We start from the raw sequence: 23,456 nt of genomic DNA, 5'->3' as shown, positions 1-23,456 counted from the left end.
AGCGGTGGCGGCAAGGCTAGAGTTCCACCTTAGCCGCGATGAGTTTTGAGAAGAAGGAGGAAGAAGGAAGCTGGATCCGGTTGGAGTAAAGCATCCCGGAAGCAGAAGCGCGGCATGACCTTTCACCCATGTGTAGGGTGCGGGGGAAAGAAAGGAGGAGGTGCTGCACAAGGGAATTACCCAGTTCCCGTGAAGTCATAGTGGGATTCGAGTGCGACGTCACTTTTCTTTGTACCTTTGTTGCTACATTTGCTCTCACCTGAGGTTTGCTTGTTATTTTTTTTTGGGTTTGCATATAGCGCGGACGTAGCATCAGAGCGCTTTAAAACAGTTGTAGGGTACAAGGGTTACAGCTAGTAGTCGGGGGGGCAAATTAGGGAACTTTGGGCGGAGAATCAGAGGGCGGATATAATTGGGTCGGTGGGTAGTCAGAGGTATGACCAGTGTGTGTGTGCCGTCCGTGCCTATACACGATCGTGATTGTGCACTATACCGCAAACTAGTCGTCAAGGGGCGCCATCTTGGGTGAGAAAAAGTGAGATAGAACAAGGTTGTGCTGGGAGAGAGAGAGTGGGGAGGAGAGTAGGAGGAGGAGGGGGGAGGAGAGTAGGGGAGGCACGGCCTAGTGGCCGTGCAACCAAGAAGTGAGGGGGCGGAGCTGGGGGAGGCTGTGAGAGAGAGAGTGGGCAAGGCAGGCGGCTGGGGGCATGTGCACGCGCTTTTAAGCTCAATGCGCATGCGCATTGAGCTTAAATTTCACGGGCACTGCAAGAAATCGCCACGATTCCTTGCAAGTTGGTTAAAGAGTGTTTAAGCCCCCATAGTCTCGCAAGCTCGATGCGCATGCGCATCGACAGGCGAGACCTAAAAAGGAGTTACGATCAGATCCAAAATGCTATTGGCCAATTTCCCATATAGATACAACTGTGAAGGTTGTAAGGAAAGTTATTCTAGCCAGGCTAGTAGAGTGGTCTGGGGAAAACAAAGGGATTTCTGATCTTCCATTTGGGATCACGCAGGGTAAGGGTACCCTGGATCAATGCCTAAAACTACAAATAAATATCAGAAAGTACAAGGTGGCAAAGAAGGGTTCATTGCATATGGCATTTAAGGATCTCAACTCTGCGTTCAATCATGTGAATAGATATGGAAGGTGTTGATTGACTTGGGCGTGGATCAGGATATAGTACATTTTCTACATGATTTACATTTGGATCTTGCTACCTTGATAAGGTATGATCAGGCTGAGAACTTGTCAGGGTCCGTCAATCTTCATAGGGGGGTGAGACAAGGGTGCATTTTGGCCCCATTTTTATTTATTATATATTGGGGTTTTCATTTATGTGCAGCTTGTAAAGATATTCGAGGGCTGGCTCATTGCTAGTGCCTGCCCTCCTTTCCGTGGATGACGCTGTTCTAATAGTTGGCTGATTCCTTTATGGCCTTTATGACAGCATTAGATTTGAGTACTAACTACTCCAAATGGTTGTGGGAGTCAGGAAGCACCAGAAAAAAATGCTTTGGAGGGGGCGTACAGGCGGTCAGGGTCCCTACCTTCTCAAACTTCTGGGTCCTCTTTGATGAAAGAGGCTCTTGGCCGTCACAAAAGACAAAAAGGAACACATTTTTGAGAGCTGTAGTTGAGACCCTTGATTTGGCAAAAAGATTGGGGGGCAAACCTATGCAGGCACTCATTAAAGTATATCAAGATAAATGAACTTCAATGGAACAAGTTATGGTGGTGATATCTGGGTTTATCAGGATATGAGGGTCCTTCAGATTGTGGAAAATACATTCTTAAGAATTATGTTGGCAGTCCCTCAGTCAGTCCCCACATATATTATATGTGAAGAGTTGGGGCTAGGGTAAATATTTGACCAACTAGCACTTGCACCCCTGCTTAGATGGATCAGAGTATGGAGTAAATCGGTGTTTGATCTTTATCGTGCAATCATAGAGGACTGACTGATCTTAGATAGAGTACACATGCCATGGATTAAATACATCAAGGAAGTCACTCTTAAATTGGGTTGCCCGAAAGTATTTGAACATCTGTATGGCATTATAAAAAGGGATTTGTCTTGGGTGAAGAAACACTTTATCCGCATGATGGACTCAGAAAGGGATGTGCAGGAACTCTCCAAACCTTCAGTTCGGTCCTGCATTAAGTTAAAAACTTGCCCCTCGATGGAGCCTTAACTGAACATAGTCACGCTGTCTCATCATTGACTCTTATTGACCAGATTCAGATTCAATCTTCTGCATTTGTCTCTGGCGGTCCCATTAGGCAGACATCATGTGAAAGATAGAGGGCTCTGTTCGTGCAACAAATTCTCCCCTCAAGACACTCTGCATTTTATCTTTTTTTGTGATTACTACAGAGCCTTGCGGTCTTGTTATATACTGCCTTTATTTAGGGACCATCTTGTTGAGCAGGTAAGACTAGCCCTGGTCTATTTACAAAAGTTGACAAGCCCTCTCATTTGCTTTAATGTGCCTGGTTTCCTGATTGGGGCTCTCAGGATCAGGAAGAGGCTGCTTGGTTGTTGTGAACATTTTGTACTTGTTCTTAACTAATTCCTTTTTAAATTTTTACCTGTTTTTATGTTTTAGGGCTTTTAAATAACGTTGGTTAGGTCTTTAACACCTTAGATGGCATGTTGAACCTTTTTTGGCCCTGGCTTTATTTGTTTATAGAGGAAAATTGCCATTGTGTTCCAGGGTGCATTGTGAGAATTTATAAATATTTTTATTGGCTCATTGTTTTAATATGTATTGTTTATATCTGTAGTGTTTACTTTTATGGCTCTTTTGAGCTGAATAAGGTTTATTGACTTGACTTGAATGCGTTTTTAAAATCAAAATTAAAAGAAACTTGGTCATTTTTCAGCCTTTTGTGGGCAACAAACATTCTTATTTTCTTTACTGCACCACTCCTTTCTACAGAAAGGTATTGCGCTAGTGTACATATGTATAAACTTATTTATATATTTTGTAAAGTGCTCCATTCCGGGATCTGCACATGGGTGGTACTAATCAGTGTTTATGACTATTGAGGAGGATTTCCCGGAAAAGAACCTTAGTTTCATGGGTCAGTAAAGTCCTTTGCATAATTAAACTCTGATCAATGTACCAGATCTTAAATAAAGAGGCCCTCGCTCTAAGTACAGAGAAAATCACTGCTCTACAAACTTAATCATGAATTCTCCATGAGTTCACTTTTGAGAGTTCATTACAAATTCTCAAACCTTCAAAAAGCACTGTCAAAGTCCTACATCCTCTAACTTCTGGTGTTATATCTTGACACCAAAGATACAAGGCAGGTATGAAACGCGTTACTTACCTGTAACTGCAGTTATCCAGTATTGGTATCTTTCATAGATTCACATGCCTGAATCATTCCCCGTTGTCGGGATAGGAGTTCCAGGTACATAAATAAAGTAATGTCCCATTAGACATATAGAGTAATAGGCCAAAGGCCCCACAATAGTAACATATCCATGTCCTTTTGTAAAAAGGACCAAACTCTAGAGAAGAGCCAATCAGCTATCACCTCCCTCTAGAACCCTCCTGGAAGGAGCTCCAGTCTCTCAGATTTTCGTAAGCACCGTGCTAAGCAGGCGTATTACTGAGAAAATTAGATGAGTCCTTCCAGGGGAGGTGGGAGGGTTGCATGTGAATCTATGAAATATACAAATACTGGATAACTGCAGTTACAGGTAAGTAACACATTTCTTATCCAGTATTAGGGTATCTTTCATAGATTCACATGCCTGAATCAGAGTAGTAAGCAATGATAAGCACATTTCGGATGGTACAGCATTTACAAAGTCACCATATAATAACATATCAAAGTGACACATAGAAAGTACCAAATTGTAATTAAAGATACCATTAAGGAACACAGTAGAGAAATGTGAGTACACAAGAAAGGATTGTGGGATAAAAAGAAGGCTCACCTCTATCGAAATAGATGACAAAGTACTGCTTGCCTCCCTGCAGCATCCTTCATGAGTTCTGTATCCAAGCAGTAATGCTTGGTAAATGTAAGCAGCGTCTTCCAAGTTGCCGCTCTGCAAATGTCTATGGTAGGCACACCTGCAAAATAGCGCCATGGATGTAGACATCGACCTTGTGGAATGGGCCCGGACTTTAGAATGAAGGGGTTGCCCTGCTTGCTGGTGACAGAATGTAATAGCTGCAGAGATCCAGCGAGAGATACTTTGTTTAGTGAGTGGGATACCTTTCCTAGGTCGACTGTAAGCCACGAAAAGTTGGTTGGATTTGCGGAAGGTCTTTGTTTTGTCAATATAAAACTTTAGGCAGCGTTTAAGATCCAGAGAATGCAGAGTCCTCTCTGCCATAGTGCGAGAATTTGGAAAGAAAGAACGTAATACTATAGGCTTGTTGAGATGGAAGTCTGACGGGACCTTCGGCATAAATTTTGGATTTGTTCGTAATATCACTATGTGTTGTTTGAATTGAAGGAAAGGGTCTTAAATTAAAAGAGCCTGGAGCTCACTTACTTATCTCGTTGAAGTAAGGGCAAGACGGAGCGCCATTTTCCAGGAGAGATACTTAAGATCAGCTCTGTGTATCGGCTCAAAGGGATGCTTCATGAGCTGAGCAAGAACTGTGTAGAGTTGCTAAGCGGGAGGTAAAGTCTTTACCGGATGAAAAGTCCTGAACAGGCCTTTAAGAACCTGTTTGATCAACCTGTTAGACCAGAGAGAAGGGCCAGTAGAAGATCTTCTGTAAGGGGATATTGCCGCCAAGTGAACCCTGATGGAAGTGTGAGCCAGACCTGAGTTTGCCAGATGGAGAAGGTAAGGTAATATTTGTACTGGGGAAGAAGAGAAAGGGTGTATTTTCTGTGACTTGCACCAAATGCAGAACCTTTTCCACTTTAAGGAGTATGTCTTGTTAGTACTGTCCGCTCGAGCCCGAGCCAAAACTGCTCTACAGTCCGGCGGGATGCCTAGATTCTGAAATTCTTTGAACTCAGGAGCCAAGCGGATAACCTGAGAGATGCCGGATCCGGATGCTGGACTTGCTGGTGGTTCATCGTGAGGAGAGAAGGAAATGATTTCAACCGGTTTGGTGGTTCCAGGGAGAGATGGTGGAGCTCTGTGAACCAATGCTGGCGTGGCCAAGCTGGGGCTATCAGAATGAGTGGGCAAGGCTCCGCTTTCAGTTTCCTGGGAACTCTGGGAATCATTGGAAACAGTGGAAAAGCGTATGCAAAGACGTTGCACCATGCGATCGAAAATGCATTCCCTAGAGATCCTTTCTGGGGATGCCAACTTGCGAAGTGTCGGCATTTGGTATTCTGCCTTGTAGCGAAAAGATCTATGAGAGGGGTGCCCCATTGTGAGAATATTTTGTTGAGAGGCAACTGATCCAATTCCCATTTGTGACACGTTTCCTGTTTCCTGCTCAGAGAATCGGCCAGCACATTGTCCGTTCCTGGGACGTACTCTGCTAGAAGGGAAATCTTGTGCAAGATTAGCCAGTTCCAGATTTTTTGCGACTCGTGAGAGAGTGTTAGCGAGCGAGTCCCTCCCTGTTTGTTTAAATAGTGCATTGTTGTGGTATTGTCCGTACGTACAAGCACTAGGGAATTCCTGATTCTTGGCAGGAAAGCTTGGAGGGCGAGAAAGACAGCTCGCAGTTCGAGAAGATTTATATGAAATTTTCTTTCGAAGGGGAACCATAACCCACTTATTTGCAGTTCTTGAAAGTAAGCTCCCAACCTTCCAGTGACACATCTGTTGTGATGATAAGCGGCAAAGCTGGAAGCAAGAAAGGCAAGCCTTGAGAAAGGTTCTGAGGGCAAATCCACCACCTCAGAGCCTTGACCATTTGAGGGGTTATTCGTATGACATCATCGAATGAACTTATACATTAGACCCATTGAGCTGAGAGCGCTTCTTGAAGAGGGCGCATGCGGAGACGACAATGTGGAACCAGTAGGATACATGATTACATCATCCTGAGCAGGGACTTGAAACGCCGAACTGTTAAAGACCTCTTGGAACACATGAGAATAGCCGATTAAAGAAGTCTGTCCTTTCTTTCTTGTGATGGAAACGCCTTTCTCTGGGTCGTGTCTAGAGTAGCGCCTAGAAAATGTATACGCTGGGAAGGCAGGAGGACTGACTTGTCCCGATTAAGTGCGAGCCCCAAGCAATCGAAAAGCTGTAGACAGGCGTTGGAAGATCTGGACGAGCCTTCTAGTGATGGTGCCTTGACCAGCCAGTCGTCCAGATTGGAAAAACGTGATTGTGTTGTTGTCTGAGATATGCGGCTACTGGAGATAGGCATTTTGTGAAAATGCTTGGTGCAGATTTGAGTCCGAACAGTAGGACACGGAATTAGAAGTTTCTGCCCGATACTGCAAACCTCAGGAACTTCTTGTGATTCCGATGAATAGGGATGTGAAAATAAGCATCCCGAAGATCCAGAGATACCATGTAGTCCTCCGCATTGAGAAGTTGTAGAACTTCTTGAATCGATACCATACAAGACGACTGCTTTTTCAAGAATTGTTGAGGGATCTTAGGTCTAAAATTGGTCTCCTTGGTTCTCCTTTTTCCGAATCAGGAAAAAACGGGAATAAAATCATATCCCCTGTTAAGAAGGAGGAACTCTTTCTATAGCCCCCTTCTGGAGCATAAGAGAAATCTCCCGGAGTAGATTACATAGATTTTTGTTAAGCTTAGTTCTGGGAGGGGTTCGGGGATGAATTTGAGTAAACTCCAGTGAGTGACCGAATTGAACCAATTGGAGAACCCAAAGGTCCGTTGTAATCCGTTTCCAATTTTTTAGAAAATGGGAAATTTTTCCTCCAACTGTTGTGGGCGGAGATGAAATGGAGACTGGCTGAATTGAAGTGTCATTGTCGCCGAGCAGCTCCTTTCTGTTGACCCTTGCTACGAAAGGAGGATTTAGTATAGGACGATTGATGCTGCTGGTGCTGTTGGTATTGTGGCCGATATTGTTGACCAGAAGAGTAGGAAGACCGATTTTGGTAGTCACCTCTAGAAGAGGACTGCCCTCTACCTCTTGAGCCACGAAAGGACGGATTTTTGAATTGTAGGGTACCCAAAGCCCTGGCCGTGTCGGTATTCTTCTTTATACATTGGAGAGCTTCATCAATGTGTGGGCAGAAAAGAAGCTGGCCATCATAGGGCATGTTCAAAATTTTTGTTTGAATTTCAGGTCGAAATAAAGTAGCCTTCAACCAGCCCTGGCGTCGTAACACTGCTGCTCCAGCTAGTTGGCGAAACCAAGTAGATGCGATATGCATTGCGCCATCTATTATTTCCGATGCCGAGGATTCACCTTCAAGCAAGATCTTTTTTGCTTCTTCTTTTGACTCTTCTGGCAAGGCTGTCAGATACGGAGCTATGTCTGCCCATAATTGTCTGTTATAACGTCCTAACAGAGCCAAGGCATTGGATGCCTGTACTGTTAACGGAGACATTGAAGACAAATGTTTTCCGATGTTTTCCAGTTTCCGGCCTTCCTTATCCGGTGGAGCGGTTAGCTGAGCAGAAGGATTTTTTTTATTTTCTTTGAGCGGCTTGTGTAATGACAGAGTCTGGTTTGGATGTCCTGTTAGGCAAGCTGGAGCAGTAGCTGGCGCTCTGTATTTTTTTATTTAGACGTGGCAATACTGGGGGCACCGAGGAAGGATTATGCATAATCTTCACACCCTGACCCCATATGTATTCTATCATGGGTATAGATCTAACCGATTTCTTGAAAGGCTCCTTAAAATCATACAAGAAGCAATCTTGTTGTTGTGAAGTGATAGGAATTTGAAATCGTTGCGCCACTCTCTCAACTATATTATGAAATCCCCTGATGTCCTCAGGTGGTGAGTCAGCCTGCGCAGGCACAGGGGAAGCAGGACAGGGTATGACATAGTCGTCCCATTCATTATGGGTAGACTGGGAATCATGAAGTTCCGACTCTTCATGCAGATCTTCCTCCTCATCATCAGTAGAGGGAGGAGGCGGCGAGACGACAGGCTCCGGTTGTTAATTCAATGGAGGAGGCCGTGGTCTTGATGGTGTAGACACAGTTGGGGGTTAAGCCTTAGGAGATGTAGGAAACCTCTGTTTATAGTCTGTAATGAGGAACTGTAGATCTGAAACCAAAGCTGCCGGTAGGCAAACCATAGAAGGAGCAGGCGGCTGTTATTCTTCCGGAAAAGCTGTCTGATCCTCCTGATCCTGGTCCTCCTCATCTGAACTATCTTGATACGTTACATTAAGTTCAGAGGGGCTTGTTGCTGTTTGAAACATACTGCCCTCGTCAGAATCCTCCTCTTCCAGAAGGCGTGCTGGAGGCAGTGGTTGGACCCTACTTGGTGAAGTCAGGGCTGGCGTCAACGTACGTTTCGTGATCTTTAAATGTACGTATGTACTTTTTAAATTGAAATCTTTTGTTGTCGACGGTGAGACGTCGACAGTTGTCATTGCCAATGGAGTTATCGTCGACGGAGCCGTCGTCGACACCACTGTCGTCGACGATGGAGATTTCGTTGACGGTGTTGTCGTCGACGGATCCTTCGTCGACAATGGAGTCGATGTCGGCAGGACAGTCTTTGTCGTCGAGACCGTCGATGACCTAGTCATCGGCGATCCTAGTGTCGACGGTTGCTTCGACGTCGACGATGTCTTCTTTATCTTTATTATCGAGGACACAGACCTACCTGCCGTCGACGATGGAGTCGTCGTCGTCGACATGGATAATGAAGAAGCAGCAACAGAAGTGGAGACAGTCGTCGTCGACGAAGTCACACATAAGGCCGTAGAAGCAGATCTTCTTGTCGCTGAAGTCCCCATCGACGATGTCATCGACGACGGAGTTGAAGAAGGCTTCTTAAAGGTGTGAACAACTTCCTGAGGGGATACCTTCAATGGTAGAGCCTTAGAATGTACCTCTGAAGACTTTTTATGTGTCTTCTTTTGAGGAGGCTGCGACGAGGGGCCTGGAGAAGCTACCCTTGGTCTTTTCTGAGAGGATTTGGAGGATATGGAAGAACCTTCACTCTCCTCAGAAGACTCCAGTTGGTCTCTATCTTTCAGTCTCTGCGGCCAAATTAAGAGGCGTCCCTCCCGATCTTTGATAGTCTTAGAAGAAAAGGTACAACATACCTTGGAGTCCTTTGAAGAGTGGTCCGGGTAAAGGCAGTAGAGACAATCTTTATGTTGATCATCCATATGAAGTCTCTTTTTACCACAGGAACCACATGGCCTAATAAGGCCTTTCTTAGATGTCTCAGCCATGAAGAACCAAAGAACTTCACTAAGAAGATAAAAATATGAGACAAGAAACACTGGAAATCCAGAAGAGAAGTAAACTGAGCAGAGCTCAGAGGAGACTCCCTTAGCACAACGTGCAGTAGAAAATCTGAGGGACTGGAGCTCCTTCCAGGAGGGTTCTAGAGGGAGGTGATAGCTGATTGGCTCTTCTCTAGAGTTTGGTCCTTTTTACAAAAGGATATGGATATGTTACAATTGTGGGGCCTTTGGCCTATTACTCTGTATGTCTAATGGGACATTACTTTATTTATGTATCGAGGACTCCCATCCCGACAACGGGGAATGATTCAGGCATGTGAATCTATGAAAGATACCCTATTACTGGATAATTCTCGATCTCCTCGGTCATTACTCAGAGAGTAATGATGAGACTCTAACACAGACATAACATGCATAGGGCATCTTCTCTTTCACTACCCACCAATGGCCTTGATAATACCCTATCATTATTAAGCTTTCAGTTCACTCACCCAGACGTCCCGGGCATTCTCATAGGACTGGTAGGCCATCTTCTCCTCTGTAAAAGCCAGCTCTTGCTTCAAGTCACTTATCTCATTCTGGTGCACTTCCTGTAAGTCGTCCAACTGCCCCTCCAGCTCACTAATCCTTTGCAAAGATTAAAAGGTAACCATTAGCCGGTGCCAGGAAAGATCCTTGCACTGTCATCCTTGTACAAAGACAAGAACTATAGGCAGTGATCACCTTCTAAAACATACATATTAAGACCTGAATCTGTTGGTTTGGGTGCTGGGTTACCAGTAGCATCAGAGGAAAGCAAGCGGCTGCTATGGTTACTTGTGTGAAGAAACCATCTTTCAGCTTTTAGATTCAGATTTGCTAGGTATGTGCCTCTGACTGGCTGGAGGCGACTATATTCCAAAACAAAAACTTAAATCCACAGATCCATAGTGTTCCAATGGCAGTTTCGCTGATATAGGCAATGCTCAGACCCCATTTAGTACATGGTTCACTCATTGTATTGTACTGTATTATGGTACTTGTATAGCGATAAAGGGCCTGATTCACAGAACTAACTTAACACAAAATCCTAAACTTACTACCATTTTGTTATTCACAGAAGGCACTTACTCATTTTGGTATTCACAGAAGGCACTTACTCATTTCGGTATTCACAGAAGTTAGGAGTCCTAACTTTAGGACTCCTAAATGCCTTCAGTGAACACCAAAAGTCTTAAAGTTAGGATTTTTCTCAGTTTAGGAGTAGTAAAGTTAGGACTCCTAACTTTAGGACACCTAAACTGAGAAAAATCATAACTTTAAGACTTTCGATATTCACAGAAGGCATGTAGGAGTCCTAAAGTTAGGAGTCCTGACGTTACTACTCCGAAACGGAGAAAAATCCAAACTTTAAGACTTTCGGTATTCACAGAAGGCATTTAGGAGTCCTAAATTCTGTGAATACCGAAATGAGTAAGTGCCTTCTTGAATACCAAAATAATAGTGAGTTTAGGATTTTGTCTTAAGTTAGTTCTGTGAATCGGGCCCTATTTCTTGTATAGTTATTGTCTCCTGTGCTGATGAAGCTTGTGTCCTTGTGGCTAGAGTGCTACATCTGGGGGCCAGTGGTTGGAAGAGTGTTGTCGTTGCTATGAACCTAGGTGGGAAGTGTTTCCATGTCATGCGTTATGATTAAAGAGTTTGAGTTTGCTTTTTATAGGATGCAACAATGTGTAGTGTGAAGGATAAGGAAGTGTGAGAGATAGATGAGCAACTATATAATATGTGCTACACTGGCAGCTCTGATTGCTTATGCAGGTCCCTTCACTGTGTTGATAGTTTATCTTTTATGTTCTTGATTTCCTATGCTGGTGGGAGCAAGAGGTTATCCACTCTGTGACCTTATCGATCTACAGCAGGTTGAGCTAAAGAGGGAGGAAGAATCAAAGATCTCGGTATGTTCATACCAAAGAAGTCTCTGCTCAACACGTTTTCACACAGAGGATTGGACAGAAAACACAATTCAGGAAGGGTATTTTTGCAAGCAATGCACAAGAATTATGGGTGTCCTGGTAATATCTTCTGCCAGAGGAGATAATACATTTCATTATGATGTTCAGCTTGTTCACTACGCTTACTCGCCATTTTGTGCTTGCTTACCATGCTCGCTCAGTAACTGGACCCTGTGTCCTGAGAACAGTGTACCAATTTTGCTAAATAAAATAATAAGGCAAATGTGGTCCTGAGTGGAACATCGGATAGGGTATCAAGGTATCAAGGGTATCCTTATGTTTAGGCCCAGCCTCTAAAATATTGTGTTTAGGTTCTGTTAATTCCAGATCACCATCAAGTTAGGAGACTGTAGATAGAGTCTACTGTATTACGCAGGAATAGCAATGTACAAGGTAGCTGAACCTGGCAGTTGCTACATACCCTCAGTACATATATTTATCTTCTTATGCAAGCCTGTCTCTTTGAGAATTCTACCTCATCTTACCAAGATTAGCTCTAGCTGTCAAGGGACTCACAAAAGAGTTCTCTTATTCTCAAAGGAGGGTTGTGTGCACAGAGATTGTAAAGAATTTTGGATGGAAAATTCTAAGAAGGATTTAAAGGGAAAGATACTCCTCAGTATGAGTAGTCTGTTTTGACTATGGAGTGGACGCTGGTATTTTGGTGGGTTTGTTGAAGAGTTTGAGGACACTTGAGGTGTTTTCACCTTTCCTATTAGATCCTACAGAGATGCAAAGGGCTGCTAATGTTATCTTGCCGGTGTATCCGACTAATCCTATAGTTTGCTTCCTATTATAGCAATGCTGGGTGATTTCGCGATCTTCTGTTGAGATCTCTGTGACATTTCTAAACCATTTCACTATCTGGTCACAATAGAAGTTATTAGCAGTAAATGGATGATGTCACCTGTAATGTTATGAGAGAAGAGGCATAACTACTGCCATGTGGGTCAGATATCTCAAACACCTTAGGAAACAAAGAGTATTGATGAAGCTATGGAGAATCTACACAGGATCTGTGTGAATGGAACCACATGATCATGATTAGAAAAAAATATGAGAATCCAGGCTCTCATGTATCTTATAGCAAACTTGACTGAGATTTCAAATGGCAACTGATGGTGCAACAGTTCATAGGTATGAATCTTAGCATAATATAAATGCTTAGTGAATCAATAAATAAATCAGTTGCATCTGCAGTGACTGGAAGGAGGATTTTCTTGATGGCACTCAATTATACCCGGTACAAAAGGGGGTGGTGATGGACGGAGCATCTGAATCAATCAAACACTCACACCCAGACAAAAGATCTGGGTTTAATCCATCACCGTTCTTTAGCCCACTCTGCCACCCCAGTTCAGACATGGCTATATGCAAATCAGTCTGACCCTGTGCCTCATGGGAACAGTCCAGCCCGAACTGCCAAGCCATGTCTTCCCTGGACCGGAAACAAGCTTCCGAGGACCGGTTTCTGGCATACCAGCCGTCTTCAGCCCGGCTTGCTTGAATCCAGTGGCAAAGTGAGCAAGGGACTCACATCTGAGCATACCCTGCCACACTTATGGCGGCCAAAAGCGGTACAAAAGGGGGTGGTGATGGACGGAGCATCTGAATCAATCAAACACTCACACCCAGTCAAAAGATCTGGGTTTAATCCATCACCGTTCTTTAGCCCAGTCTGCCACCCCAGTTCAGACATGGTTATATGCAAATCAGTCTGACCATGTGCCTCATGGTGTCGGGATTGGCAGCAGCGCAAGAATAAAGAACGCCACTATCCTTGTTCTTGTGCCAAGCCGAGACGATGGTCAAAGCTAAGCCCCCCAATCACTCCCGACACGACCCCCAGCAGAGAGGAATACACTCCCTGCGTGAACTCGTGCCCCGGGGGAAAAGGGGAAGTGGATAAAATAATAAAGAAGTTGTGGTTTCGGTATTCCTCTCTAGGGCGTGGTAGGCACTCTGCACTGGGTCGGAAAGGACCTCCAATTCTGTATAACAGGGCGACAAAACAGAAAATCACTCACTATTCTGTTATCTATGGATACAAGATATTGTTCTGTCCCTCCTCCAACTCACCAAAGTTCCATTAACTAGAGCAGTTATTCGGATTCCTCAAGTAACTTTGAATCCAAAGATCAGAAAGAACTTCCGCCCAATACCTGAGGATTAATATCAGCGTCTAATCACTTCCCCAAAAGGTTCATAGTCTTAGGATGCTGCCAAACAACACATCATAAAAAGTCACTAGAAAAGGATTCTTTACTTCCTTTCAAACAAAGAGTTGTTGCAGTCACAACACAGTTTCCATGAAATTTCCAATTGTTCCAATACTTATTCTTAATTCCGAGCTAATGTCCAGCTCTTTCCAAACAGGCTCCCACGGAAATGAAAATACAATGTGCCCACAAAACACTAAGGGAACGTTCCCGAATGCTGAAAGTAAGTGTGCTGCACGCGTCTTTCAGTCCGACGCAAGGAACAGCACAAATGCTTTCTTTTACTCACGTGCCATTGAAACGCGACTCTGCGTGTTTAAATGCAATGCGGCTTCCCTTTCAACAAGGAACAAGGTCGATACGAAGGAGGCGAGCCCGCTCTCCTTCGACAGGGACTGCGTGACGATTGTCTCACACACACTCCGATATCCTCGGAGGTCAAGGTTTCACCAGGTTCAATACAAGAAAACAGAGGCTCAAATCTTCACGCTGGAATCCGGCGGGGAATACCATCCGCCATTCCTCTCCAGAAGCAGGTTAATTGACAAGCACCTTACCCCTGTGGAGGAGGGACTTATGTCTGTAGAGAAGACCCCAAGGCATCCTGGTAACTGTAGTCCTAAGGACGTTTCCCGTTTTTCGTACATAGTAGGGAAGCAGCACTTGCGACCTTGAAATCGCTACAGAACCCCCTCTCAAGGACAGCCGACCCGGCGGTCGTCCAGGCTTACCAGGGTGCAGTTCATGAAAATGTTCAACCAACACAGGACAGTTCAGATTACCCACAGGTTCCCAAGTCCTTTCCTCGGGCCCATAACCCTTCCACTCCACCAAATACTGAATCTTCCCTCTAACCATACGAGAGTCAAGAATTGATTGCACCTCATATTCCTCCTGCCCATCTACCTCTATCGGAAGGGGCCTATCAGAAAGCCTCGTATCGGGAGGACAGAGTTGGAGGAGGGACACATGAAACACAGGATGAATCTTCCAAGAGCCAGGGAGGGACAGTTTCATAGCCACTGGGTTGATAACCTCGACTATACTATACGGCCCCACATATTTAGGTTTCAGCTTATTCTCCCCTTTTAAATGAAGGTTTCTAGTAGACAGCCATACCCTGTTCCCCACCTTTTAATCTGGTTCAAGTGTTCTTCTCCTGTCTGCAAAGTGTTTCTGTGATGATTGAGCATTAGCCAGGCTATGTCTTGCAGCGATTAACACCGCCTTAAGATGGGCGTGATGTTCATGTATGCTAGGTAAGGGGGAGTGCACAGGTACTTCAAATGAAAGCGCGTTAGGGTGATGGCCAAAAAGACAAAAAAAAGGGGAACAGCCCAAGGTGGAGTGTATAACGTTATTGTAGGCAAATTCCGCCATCCAAATCAACTCAGTCCAGTCCATATTATTCTGCAAGGTAAAACAACGAAGGTATTGCTCTAATGTCTGATTCAGGCGTTCTGTTTTACCATCAGTCTGGGGATGATAGGAGGAAGAGAGTCGGGCATCGATGTCTAAAGTCTTACAGAGAGCCTTCCAAAACCGGGAAGTGAACTGGGTTTCTCTATCAGTTATAAGCACACAAGGAATGCCATGAGCTCGAACGATATGCTGAAGACCCACCCCCGCCAGTTCCGCTGAGGTGGGCAGGCCTGCCAAAGGTATGAAATGCCCCATCTTAGACAGATGGTCCACAACCACCAAGATCACAGTCTTTTCATCACAAGGAGGCATTTCAACTATAAAGTCCATTGATAGAGTATGCCAGGGTTTTGGAGGAATAGGTAGAGGTCTAAGAGGTCCAATAGGTTTTACATGGATGGACTTTCCTTGAACACACACAGCACAGTTTTTTATGTAGGAGCGCACATCTTCTCGGATTCGGGAACACCAAAAGGAACGTTCCACACTAGCAATGGTTTTGTAGATCCCCAAATGCCCACCCAGAGGGGAATCGTGAATCCATTTTAGCACTTGTTGTTGCAAGGTCTCTGTTGGAACATAGATAGCTGAGCCTTGATAGGCAAGATCATCTTTTTCCGTACGATGTTCAGGATCTTCCTGTACCCATTCCTGTAAGTTGGTGTCAGCAAGGGCGACTCGCACCTCTTCCAGGAATTCCTGCGAAGACAACAAGGCTACTGATAAGGTTGGATCACCCTTTTCAGTCAAGATCAATGGAGGTTCGTTGTCACTCATTTCTCGCTGTTCTTCAGTTTCACCAATGCGAGAAAGGGCATCCGCCTTGCCATTTTGTGGTCCTGGCTTATACTTGATGACAAAATCAAAATCGGAGAAGAACAATGTCCACCGCAGTTGTCGAGGAGTAAGCGCCTTTGCAGTTTTTAAAAATAACAAATTCCTGTGATCTGTATAGATTTCAGCAGTATGAACCGCTCCCAACAAGTAATGGCGCCATTCCTCGCATGCTCGTTTGATCGCAAGGAGTTCCTTATCCGAGATGGTATAATTAATCTCACAGGAGTGAGCTTTTTTGAGAAATATGCAACAGGATGTAGTTGGCCAGATACAGGATGGCGTTGAGATAATATCCCTCCAACTGCAAATTGAGATTCATCCGTTTCAAGCACAAAAGGTATCTGAGGATCAGGATGGCGAAGAATAGGAGCCCGAGTAAACTGATCTTTCAAAAACTGAAATGAACTGGCTGCCTCCTCGCTCCATAAAAATGGGGTGTTCTTTCTCAGCAGGCTGGAAATAGGATGGATAATTTTGGAGAAGTCTTTAATGAATCGCCGGTAGTAATTGGCGAAGCCAAGAAAACTCTGCACAGATTTGACATTCTGGGGGGTACTCCAACCTGTGATAGCATCGACCTTACTGGTGTCCATCTGGAAACCTTGTGCATTGATGATATAACCAAGGAATGAAACTTCTTTTACATGAAACAGGCATTTCTCGAGCTTTGCATACAGTGAATTAAGCTGTAGTTTACTGAGCACGGTTTTCACATGTTCTACATGCTGAGGAAGGGTAGACGAATAGATCAAAATGTCGTCTATGTACACGACGCAAAACGTCTCCAGACAACCTCTCAACACCTCGTCCATAAAAAACTGGAAGACAGCGGGGGCGTTACAGAGCCCGAATGGCATCACTCTGTATTCGAACAGCCCGAATTTCGTTTGAAACGCTGTTTTCCATTCATCCCCTCTCTGGACCCGAACCAAATGATAAGCCCCACGTAGATCGAGTTTCGTGAAGAAACGGGCCCCCTTTAGCTGGTCTAAGAGTACTGGTATTAAGGGGAGAGGGTAGCGATTCTTGACGGTCACTCTATTGATGGCCCTATAGTCAATACAAGGCCTCAATTCGTCACAATCCTTCTTCGGAATGAAGAACATCGGGGATGAGGCTGGAGATGTTGAATGCCTGATAAATCCAGTCGCCAAGTTCTCATCGATGTAGTTTTTCACGTACTGCGTTTCTTTTTCAGATAAGGCGTATACCCGACTGCATGGAATATCCGCTCCGGGCAGTAAATCAATACGGCAATCATATGCCCTATGTGGTGGCAAATCGGTAGCCTTCTTTTTATCAAAAAGGCTACAATATTCCTTGTATTCATCGGGAAGGATGGTGGCACAACAACAGTGTTCACTGGAACATTCAGTCGCCAAACACACCGATGGAGTTTTTTGAAGGACATTGGAGCAAGGCATTTCCTGTCTACAATTCTCCTTGCAATAATCCGATGACATAGTAATGGTACGAGCCGCCCAACTGACTTTAGGATCATGAAGAGTCAACCACGGCATACCCAAGATAAGACGAAATTGAGGTGCATCTATAAGATCGAATTGGATATGTTCCCGGTGGTTCTGGCTCATCTGCATTAATAATGAACAGGTATGGTACGACACAGGACCAGATGACAGGACAGTACGGTCCTCTGCTTTCACCAACTCAGGTCTTTCTTTCTTCTCACAGACTATTCCGATCTTCATGGCATATTCCTGATCAATGTAATTCCCAGTGGCACCAGAATCGAGCAACGCATCTAAATCCAAGGCATCTTGAGAGTTGACCCACAGAGTAACTTTGAGATTCATATGTGCTACAGCTGGATGTAGAGTATTGGCAAGCGTAGGTGAGATCGTTTGTAGTTGACAACCCAAGGCAGAGATCTCTTCCTGATTTGGGCTCTTTAGTTTTCCGCCGGACTTGAGGATTGAACGATGGCCTGACTTCGCTGCACCATAGGTCGTCCCGGGAGAGCATTCCTAGCTCTACAATCTTTGATGAAATGCCCTCCTTTGCCACAGTACAGGCATTGCTTCAATCGTCGTCTTTTCTTTTTTTCTTCCATAGAAAGGGGACCCCGTATACCTCCGATTTGCATAGGCTCTACCCCGTCTGCCACCTTAGGATGTTCTTCGGTAGAGCTTTTGATACGATGATATGAGTAACAACTATCTCCTCTGTTTTTATCCCCTCTCCGCTCTAGGAGTCTATGATCTAGCTGGACTGTCAGATCAATATGGTCTTCACAGGTGTTCGGTAGTTGGACTACCTGTGCCAAAACGTCTTTGAGCTCCCCTCGTAATCCTTGATAGAATATAGAAATTCTTTTTGCGGGAGGCCATTCAGTTTCGACCACTAGGCGATTAAAGGACGTGATATACGACAACAAGTCTTGGGAACCTTGTCGCAAGGTCAACAATTCTCTGTCCAATGAAAGCATATGTGATTTTCGAGCAAACAATTTTCGCAGTTCCAAACAAAAATCCACAAAAAATGCAACACAGGATCGTTCCGTTCTAAGAGTGGAATAGTCCAACTTGCAGCATTGCCTCCCATGTACGACATCATAAAGGCTGTCTTCGCAGATTCCTCTTGAAACACCCCAGGTTTACATAAAAAGTGCAACCTACACTGGTTCAAATAGGTCTCAAACTTCCTGGGGTCCCCATAGAATCTTTCTGGGGGCGCCAATGGGATCCCAGTGTTTTGTATGACATGTACTGTAGGGACAGTACATGTCATAAAGTATCTGATAGGGGAGAGGTAGTCGGAGGAGTCACAAAAAACCCACCCCCTTCGGCTCCCATCTGAGGAGTATGTGCTGTAGTTATTGGAGGTGGCAGTGTAGCTGGTTTGATATAGGAAACCCCTCCTTGTCCCTTTCGTGTTAGTCCTGACACCTCTCGCCGTAAACTACCCACTTCCTTGTATAGGGCCTGGTTCTCACTTCTGGATGTATTGACCTCCTGCTGCAAAGCCGCAAGTCTTTCCACCACAGATTTCTCTTCAATATCCATCGTCCAGGCCGGGCTTGTATACTTGGGCTTGTCAATCTGTCAGGATTGGCAGCAGCGCAAGAATAAAGAACGCCACTAACCTTGTTCTTGTGCCAAGCGGAGACGATGGTCGAAGCTAAGCCCCCCAATCCCTCCCGACACGACCCCCAGCAGAGAGGAATACACTCCCTGCGTGAACTCGAGCCCCAGGGGAAAAGGGGAAGTGGATAAAATAATAAAGAAGTTGTGGTTTCGGTATTCCTCTCTAGGGCGTGGTAGGCACTCTGCACTGTGTCAGAAAGGACCTCCAATTCTGTATAGCAGGGCGACAAAACAGAAAATCACTCACTATTCTGTTATCTATGGATACAAGATATTGTTCTGTCCCTCCTCCAACTCACCAAAGTTCCATTAACTAGAGCAGTTATTCGGATTCCTCAAGTAACTTTGAATCCAAAGATCAGAAAGAACTTCCGCCCAATACCTGAGGATTAATATCAGCGTCTAATCACTTCCCCAAAAGGTTCATAGTCTTAGGATGCTGCCAAACAACAAATCATAAAAAGTCACTAGAAAAGGATTCTTTACTTCCTTTCAAACAAAGCGTTGTTGCAGTCACAACACAGTTTCCATGGAATTTCCAATTGTTCCAATACTTATTCTTAATTCCGAGCTAATGTCCAGCTCTTTCCAAACAGTCTCCTACGGAAATGAAAATTCAATGTGCCCACAAAACACTAAGGGAACGTTCCCGAATGCTGAAAGTAAGTGTGCCGCAAGCGTCTTTCAGTCAGACGCAAGGAACAGCACAAATGCTTTCTTTTACTCACGTGCCATTGAAACGCGACTCTGCGTGTTTAAATGCAACGCGGCTTCCCTTTCAACAAGGAACAAGGTCGATACGAAGGAGGCGAGCCCGCTCTCCTTCGACAGGGACTGCGTGACGATTGTCTCACACACACTCTGATATCCTCGGAGGTCAAGGTTTCACCATGTTCAATAGAAGAAAACAGAGGCTCTAATCTTCACGCTGGAATCCGGCGGGGAATACCATCCGCCATTCCTCTCCAGAAGCAGGTTAATTGACAAGCACCTTACCCCTGTGGAGGAGGGACTTATGTCTGTAGAGAAGACCCCAAGGCATCCTGGTAGCTGTAGTCCTAAGTACGTTTCCCGTTTTTCGTACATGGTAGGGAAGCAGCCCTTGCGACCTTGAAATCGATACACATGGGAACAGTCCAGCCCGAACTGCCAAGCCATGTCTTCCCTGGACCGGAAGGATTAGTTACTTACCTGTAATCCTAGTTCTCTTCCAGGGGTATACTCATCAAAGTCATAAGCACTGAATAGTCCCGCCCTCGTGCGGGACCCCGGAGCAATAGCCAATAATATGCATATATCTACATATATATAAATATATATATACATAAATACGCATAAAATAACTATATATATATATAGATAATAATATGCATATACATATACATATGTAGCCCAATATAAACATTCTAGGCTCAAAACACTGCCCCCAATTGCCTGTAAAATCTTTACATTTGTTAAATAAAGACATATAAATTACATTATATGAAAATGCAAAGAAGAAAGCACTGCCTTTGTTGTCTTTGAAACACACAACCTTTATTTTCAAAGGTAAAAACAGGCAGGATCATAGAGGCAGCTTTAGCCTAGATAGGCTGCATTGTAACAACAGAAAATCTGGCGCTGTGCCTTTAAGATCTCTGTGAGCCTCCAGGCTCCCATCATGCACCACAGGTGACAGTTAGGTCAGTTCTTTTGGACGGCGTATAACAGTGTGATAACAGCATGGGTAACATGTAAAATAGCCAGTTCTGGTATTCGCCCGGGGAGGAGGGTGGGTGTGCTTATGACTTTGATGAGTATACCCCTGGAAGAGAACTAGGATTGCAGGTAAGTAACTAATCCTTCTCTTCCAGGAGATACTCATCAATAGTCATAAGCACTGAATAGAGAAGCAAACCCATCCCATACCCTGCGGACAAATACCAGACCCTCTAAACAGTACAATACTATATGTATTACCCAAACAAATTCCTCAGGGATGCCTGACCAACTTGGGCATCCGCCTGAGTATCAGAATCAAGGCAGTAATGGCGAGCAAAGGTGTGATCCGACCGCCACGTAGCTGCCTTACAAATTTCATGTACAGGAACATTTTTAAGCATTGCTATAGTAGCAGTCTTTCCTCTAGTGGAGTGCGCTCTCGGTCTACCCGGGAGCTGTTTCTGTGCCAACTGATAACATAACAAAATGCATGACACAATCCATCTAGAAATGGACCTCTTAGAAGCAGGCAAGCCCGTATTCAGAGGACCGTAGTTCACTAACAGATGATCAGTCTTTCTAACACTCTTAGTTTTATCAAGGTAAAACTTCAAAACTCTTCAAATCCAAAGAGTGCAGAGCTTTTTCAGCCGAAGAGATCGGATTAGCAAAAAACGTAGGTAGTGTCACTGATTGGTTAATGTGAAAATCCGAGACTACCTTAGGAAGGAATCTTGGATGAGTCCGAAGCACCTCTCTATTCGCATGGAAAACGAGATAGGGTTCTGTTGCACAAAAAGCCTGAATCTCACTCACCCTGTGCGCAGAAGTGATAGCTACAAGGAAGGACACCTTCCACGACAGATGTTGAAGGGAGGCTTTATGTATAGGTTCGAATGGGGGACCCATCAATTTAGACAAAACCACATTAAGCTCCCAAGGAGGTGAGGGAGTCCTCACGGGAGGATACACCTTCCTGAGTCCCTCTAGAAAATCCTTCACAACTGGCACTTGAAAGAAAGAAACCTGAGTATGGGACTTTCGATATGCTGTTATTGCTGCCAGATGGACCTTAATAGAGGAATACTGTAAACCTGCTTTGGCTAAAGAAAGTAAGTATGGTAACAGTACCTGTTCCTGATCTCGAATCGGGTCATGAACCTCAGCAGCACACCACATGAAAAACCGCTTCCACTTGAAAGCATATGTCTTTCTTGTAGAAGCTCTCCTTGCCTCTCTTAAAATGTGCATACAGTCCTGCGAGAGGCCTAGATGACCATACTGGACGAACTCAGGAACCATACTGTTAGCTTCAGGGACGGCAGGTTGGGATGGAACACCCTGCCGTTTTCTCTCGTCAGCAGATCCGGACAGCAAGGAAGCCTCCTGTGCGGCACTTTGGATAGATGCAGGAGATCCGGGTACCACCATTGGCGAGGCCAATCCGTAGCCACCAGAATTATGTCTGTCTTGGACTTGTACAACTTCTTGATCACCAAGAGAATGAGTGGAATCGTTGGAAAACCGTAGAGTAATGTCTCTGACCAGTCCATCCATAGAGCATTCCCCTTGGATCCTCGTTGTGGGTACCTGGACGCGAATACGCGGAATTTTACGTTGTCGGCGTCCGCAAAGAGATCGATTTCTGGTGACCCCCAGGTCTGGAAGACATCTCTTATTACTTTGTCTTTTAAGACCCAGTCGTGTGCTTCTGCGAAGTGTCTGCTTAGGTCGTCTGCTTGGACGTTGAGGACACCGGGCAGATGGACAGCTGAAATTTTCATACCCCGAGCCAGAAGCCACTTCCAGATTGCTTGCGCTTCCAGCAACAGAGGTCTGGATCTCGTTCCGCCCTGCTTGTTCAGATAGTACATCGTTGTTGTATTGTCCGTCTGAACAAGCAGGGAGGATGTCTTGAGCACAGGAAAGAAAGCCTTGAGAGCTAGATGGACAGCTCTGAGCTCCAACATGTTGATGTGATACAGCCTTTCTTTCTCTGACCACACTCCTTAAACTTGAAGGGACTCCAGATGGGCGCCCCATCCCTGCAGGGACGCATCCGTCACCAGCGATCGTCTGGGCATGTCCTCTTGAAAGGGCACTCCCACTACCAGATGATTCCGCTGCATCCACCATCGAATGTAGATCCGCACCGACAGAGGTAGTGACAGTTTGTCTTCCCAACGGTTTGAAAACTGGGACCACTGATCCTCCAGCGACTGCTGCAGAGGTCTCATGTGCAGCCTGGCGTTTGGAACGAGGAAAATGCAAGACGCCATGGATCCTAGCAGAGACGAGATCTGTCTGGCCGTTGGTCGAGGAGTCTTTAACATTGTTTGACACTTGAGGAGAATGGAGGATAGTCTCTCCTCCGAAGGATACGCTTTTGCGTCCTTTGAATCCAGAAGTGCGCCCAGATAGTGTATCCTCTGCGTGGGATTGAGGATAAACTTTTTGAAGTTCACGTGTAGGCCTAGTCTCCGCAGCTGATGTATACAGAACGTGAGATGTTGCTGAAGTAGAATCGGAGAGGCACTCTTCAGCAGCCAATCGTCTAGATAGGGATAGACGAAAATATGTCTTTTCCTTAGGAAAGCCGCTACGACTGCCATGCACTTTGAAAAGGTGCGAGGAGCTGACTTTAGCCCGAAGGGCAAGACTGCGAACTGGTAATGACTGGTTTGTATACAGAACCTTAGAAATTTCCGATGCTTTGGGGCAATGGGGATGTGAAAATACGTATCTTGAAGATCTATGGAGCACATCCAGTCCCTTTGATGCAGAAGTGGAATTATTTGATGTAACACCAGCATTCTGAACTTTTCTCGCCGAATGAACTGATTGAGGCGCCTGAGATCTAGTATCCCT

The 23,456-nt window shown here is 45.0% G+C and overlaps 1 protein-coding gene across 1 annotated transcript in view; it reads right to left on the bottom strand.

Moving 5' to 3' along the window:
• The window catches only part of TEX28 (testis expressed 28), a 192,212-nt gene that overhangs the window by 88,408 nt on the left and 80,348 nt on the right, over positions 1 to 23,456 (bottom strand). Inside the window, exon 3 of the mRNA XM_086942306.1 lies at positions 9,806 to 9,941. Within this exon, the coding sequence (XP_086798432.1) occupies positions 9,806 to 9,941 (136 nt within the window). The remainder of the gene's footprint in view (positions 1 to 9,805; positions 9,942 to 23,456) is intronic.

Source organism: Lissotriton vulgaris, chromosome 10 (genome assembly GCF_964263255.1).
Source record: "Lissotriton vulgaris chromosome 10, aLisVul1.2, whole genome shotgun sequence".
In the NCBI taxonomy this organism is placed as follows: Eukaryota; Metazoa; Chordata; class Amphibia; order Caudata; family Salamandridae; genus Lissotriton; species Lissotriton vulgaris.
The sequence above is the reverse complement of the archived record's forward strand: the minus strand, read 5'-3'. Positions and strand labels throughout refer to the sequence as shown.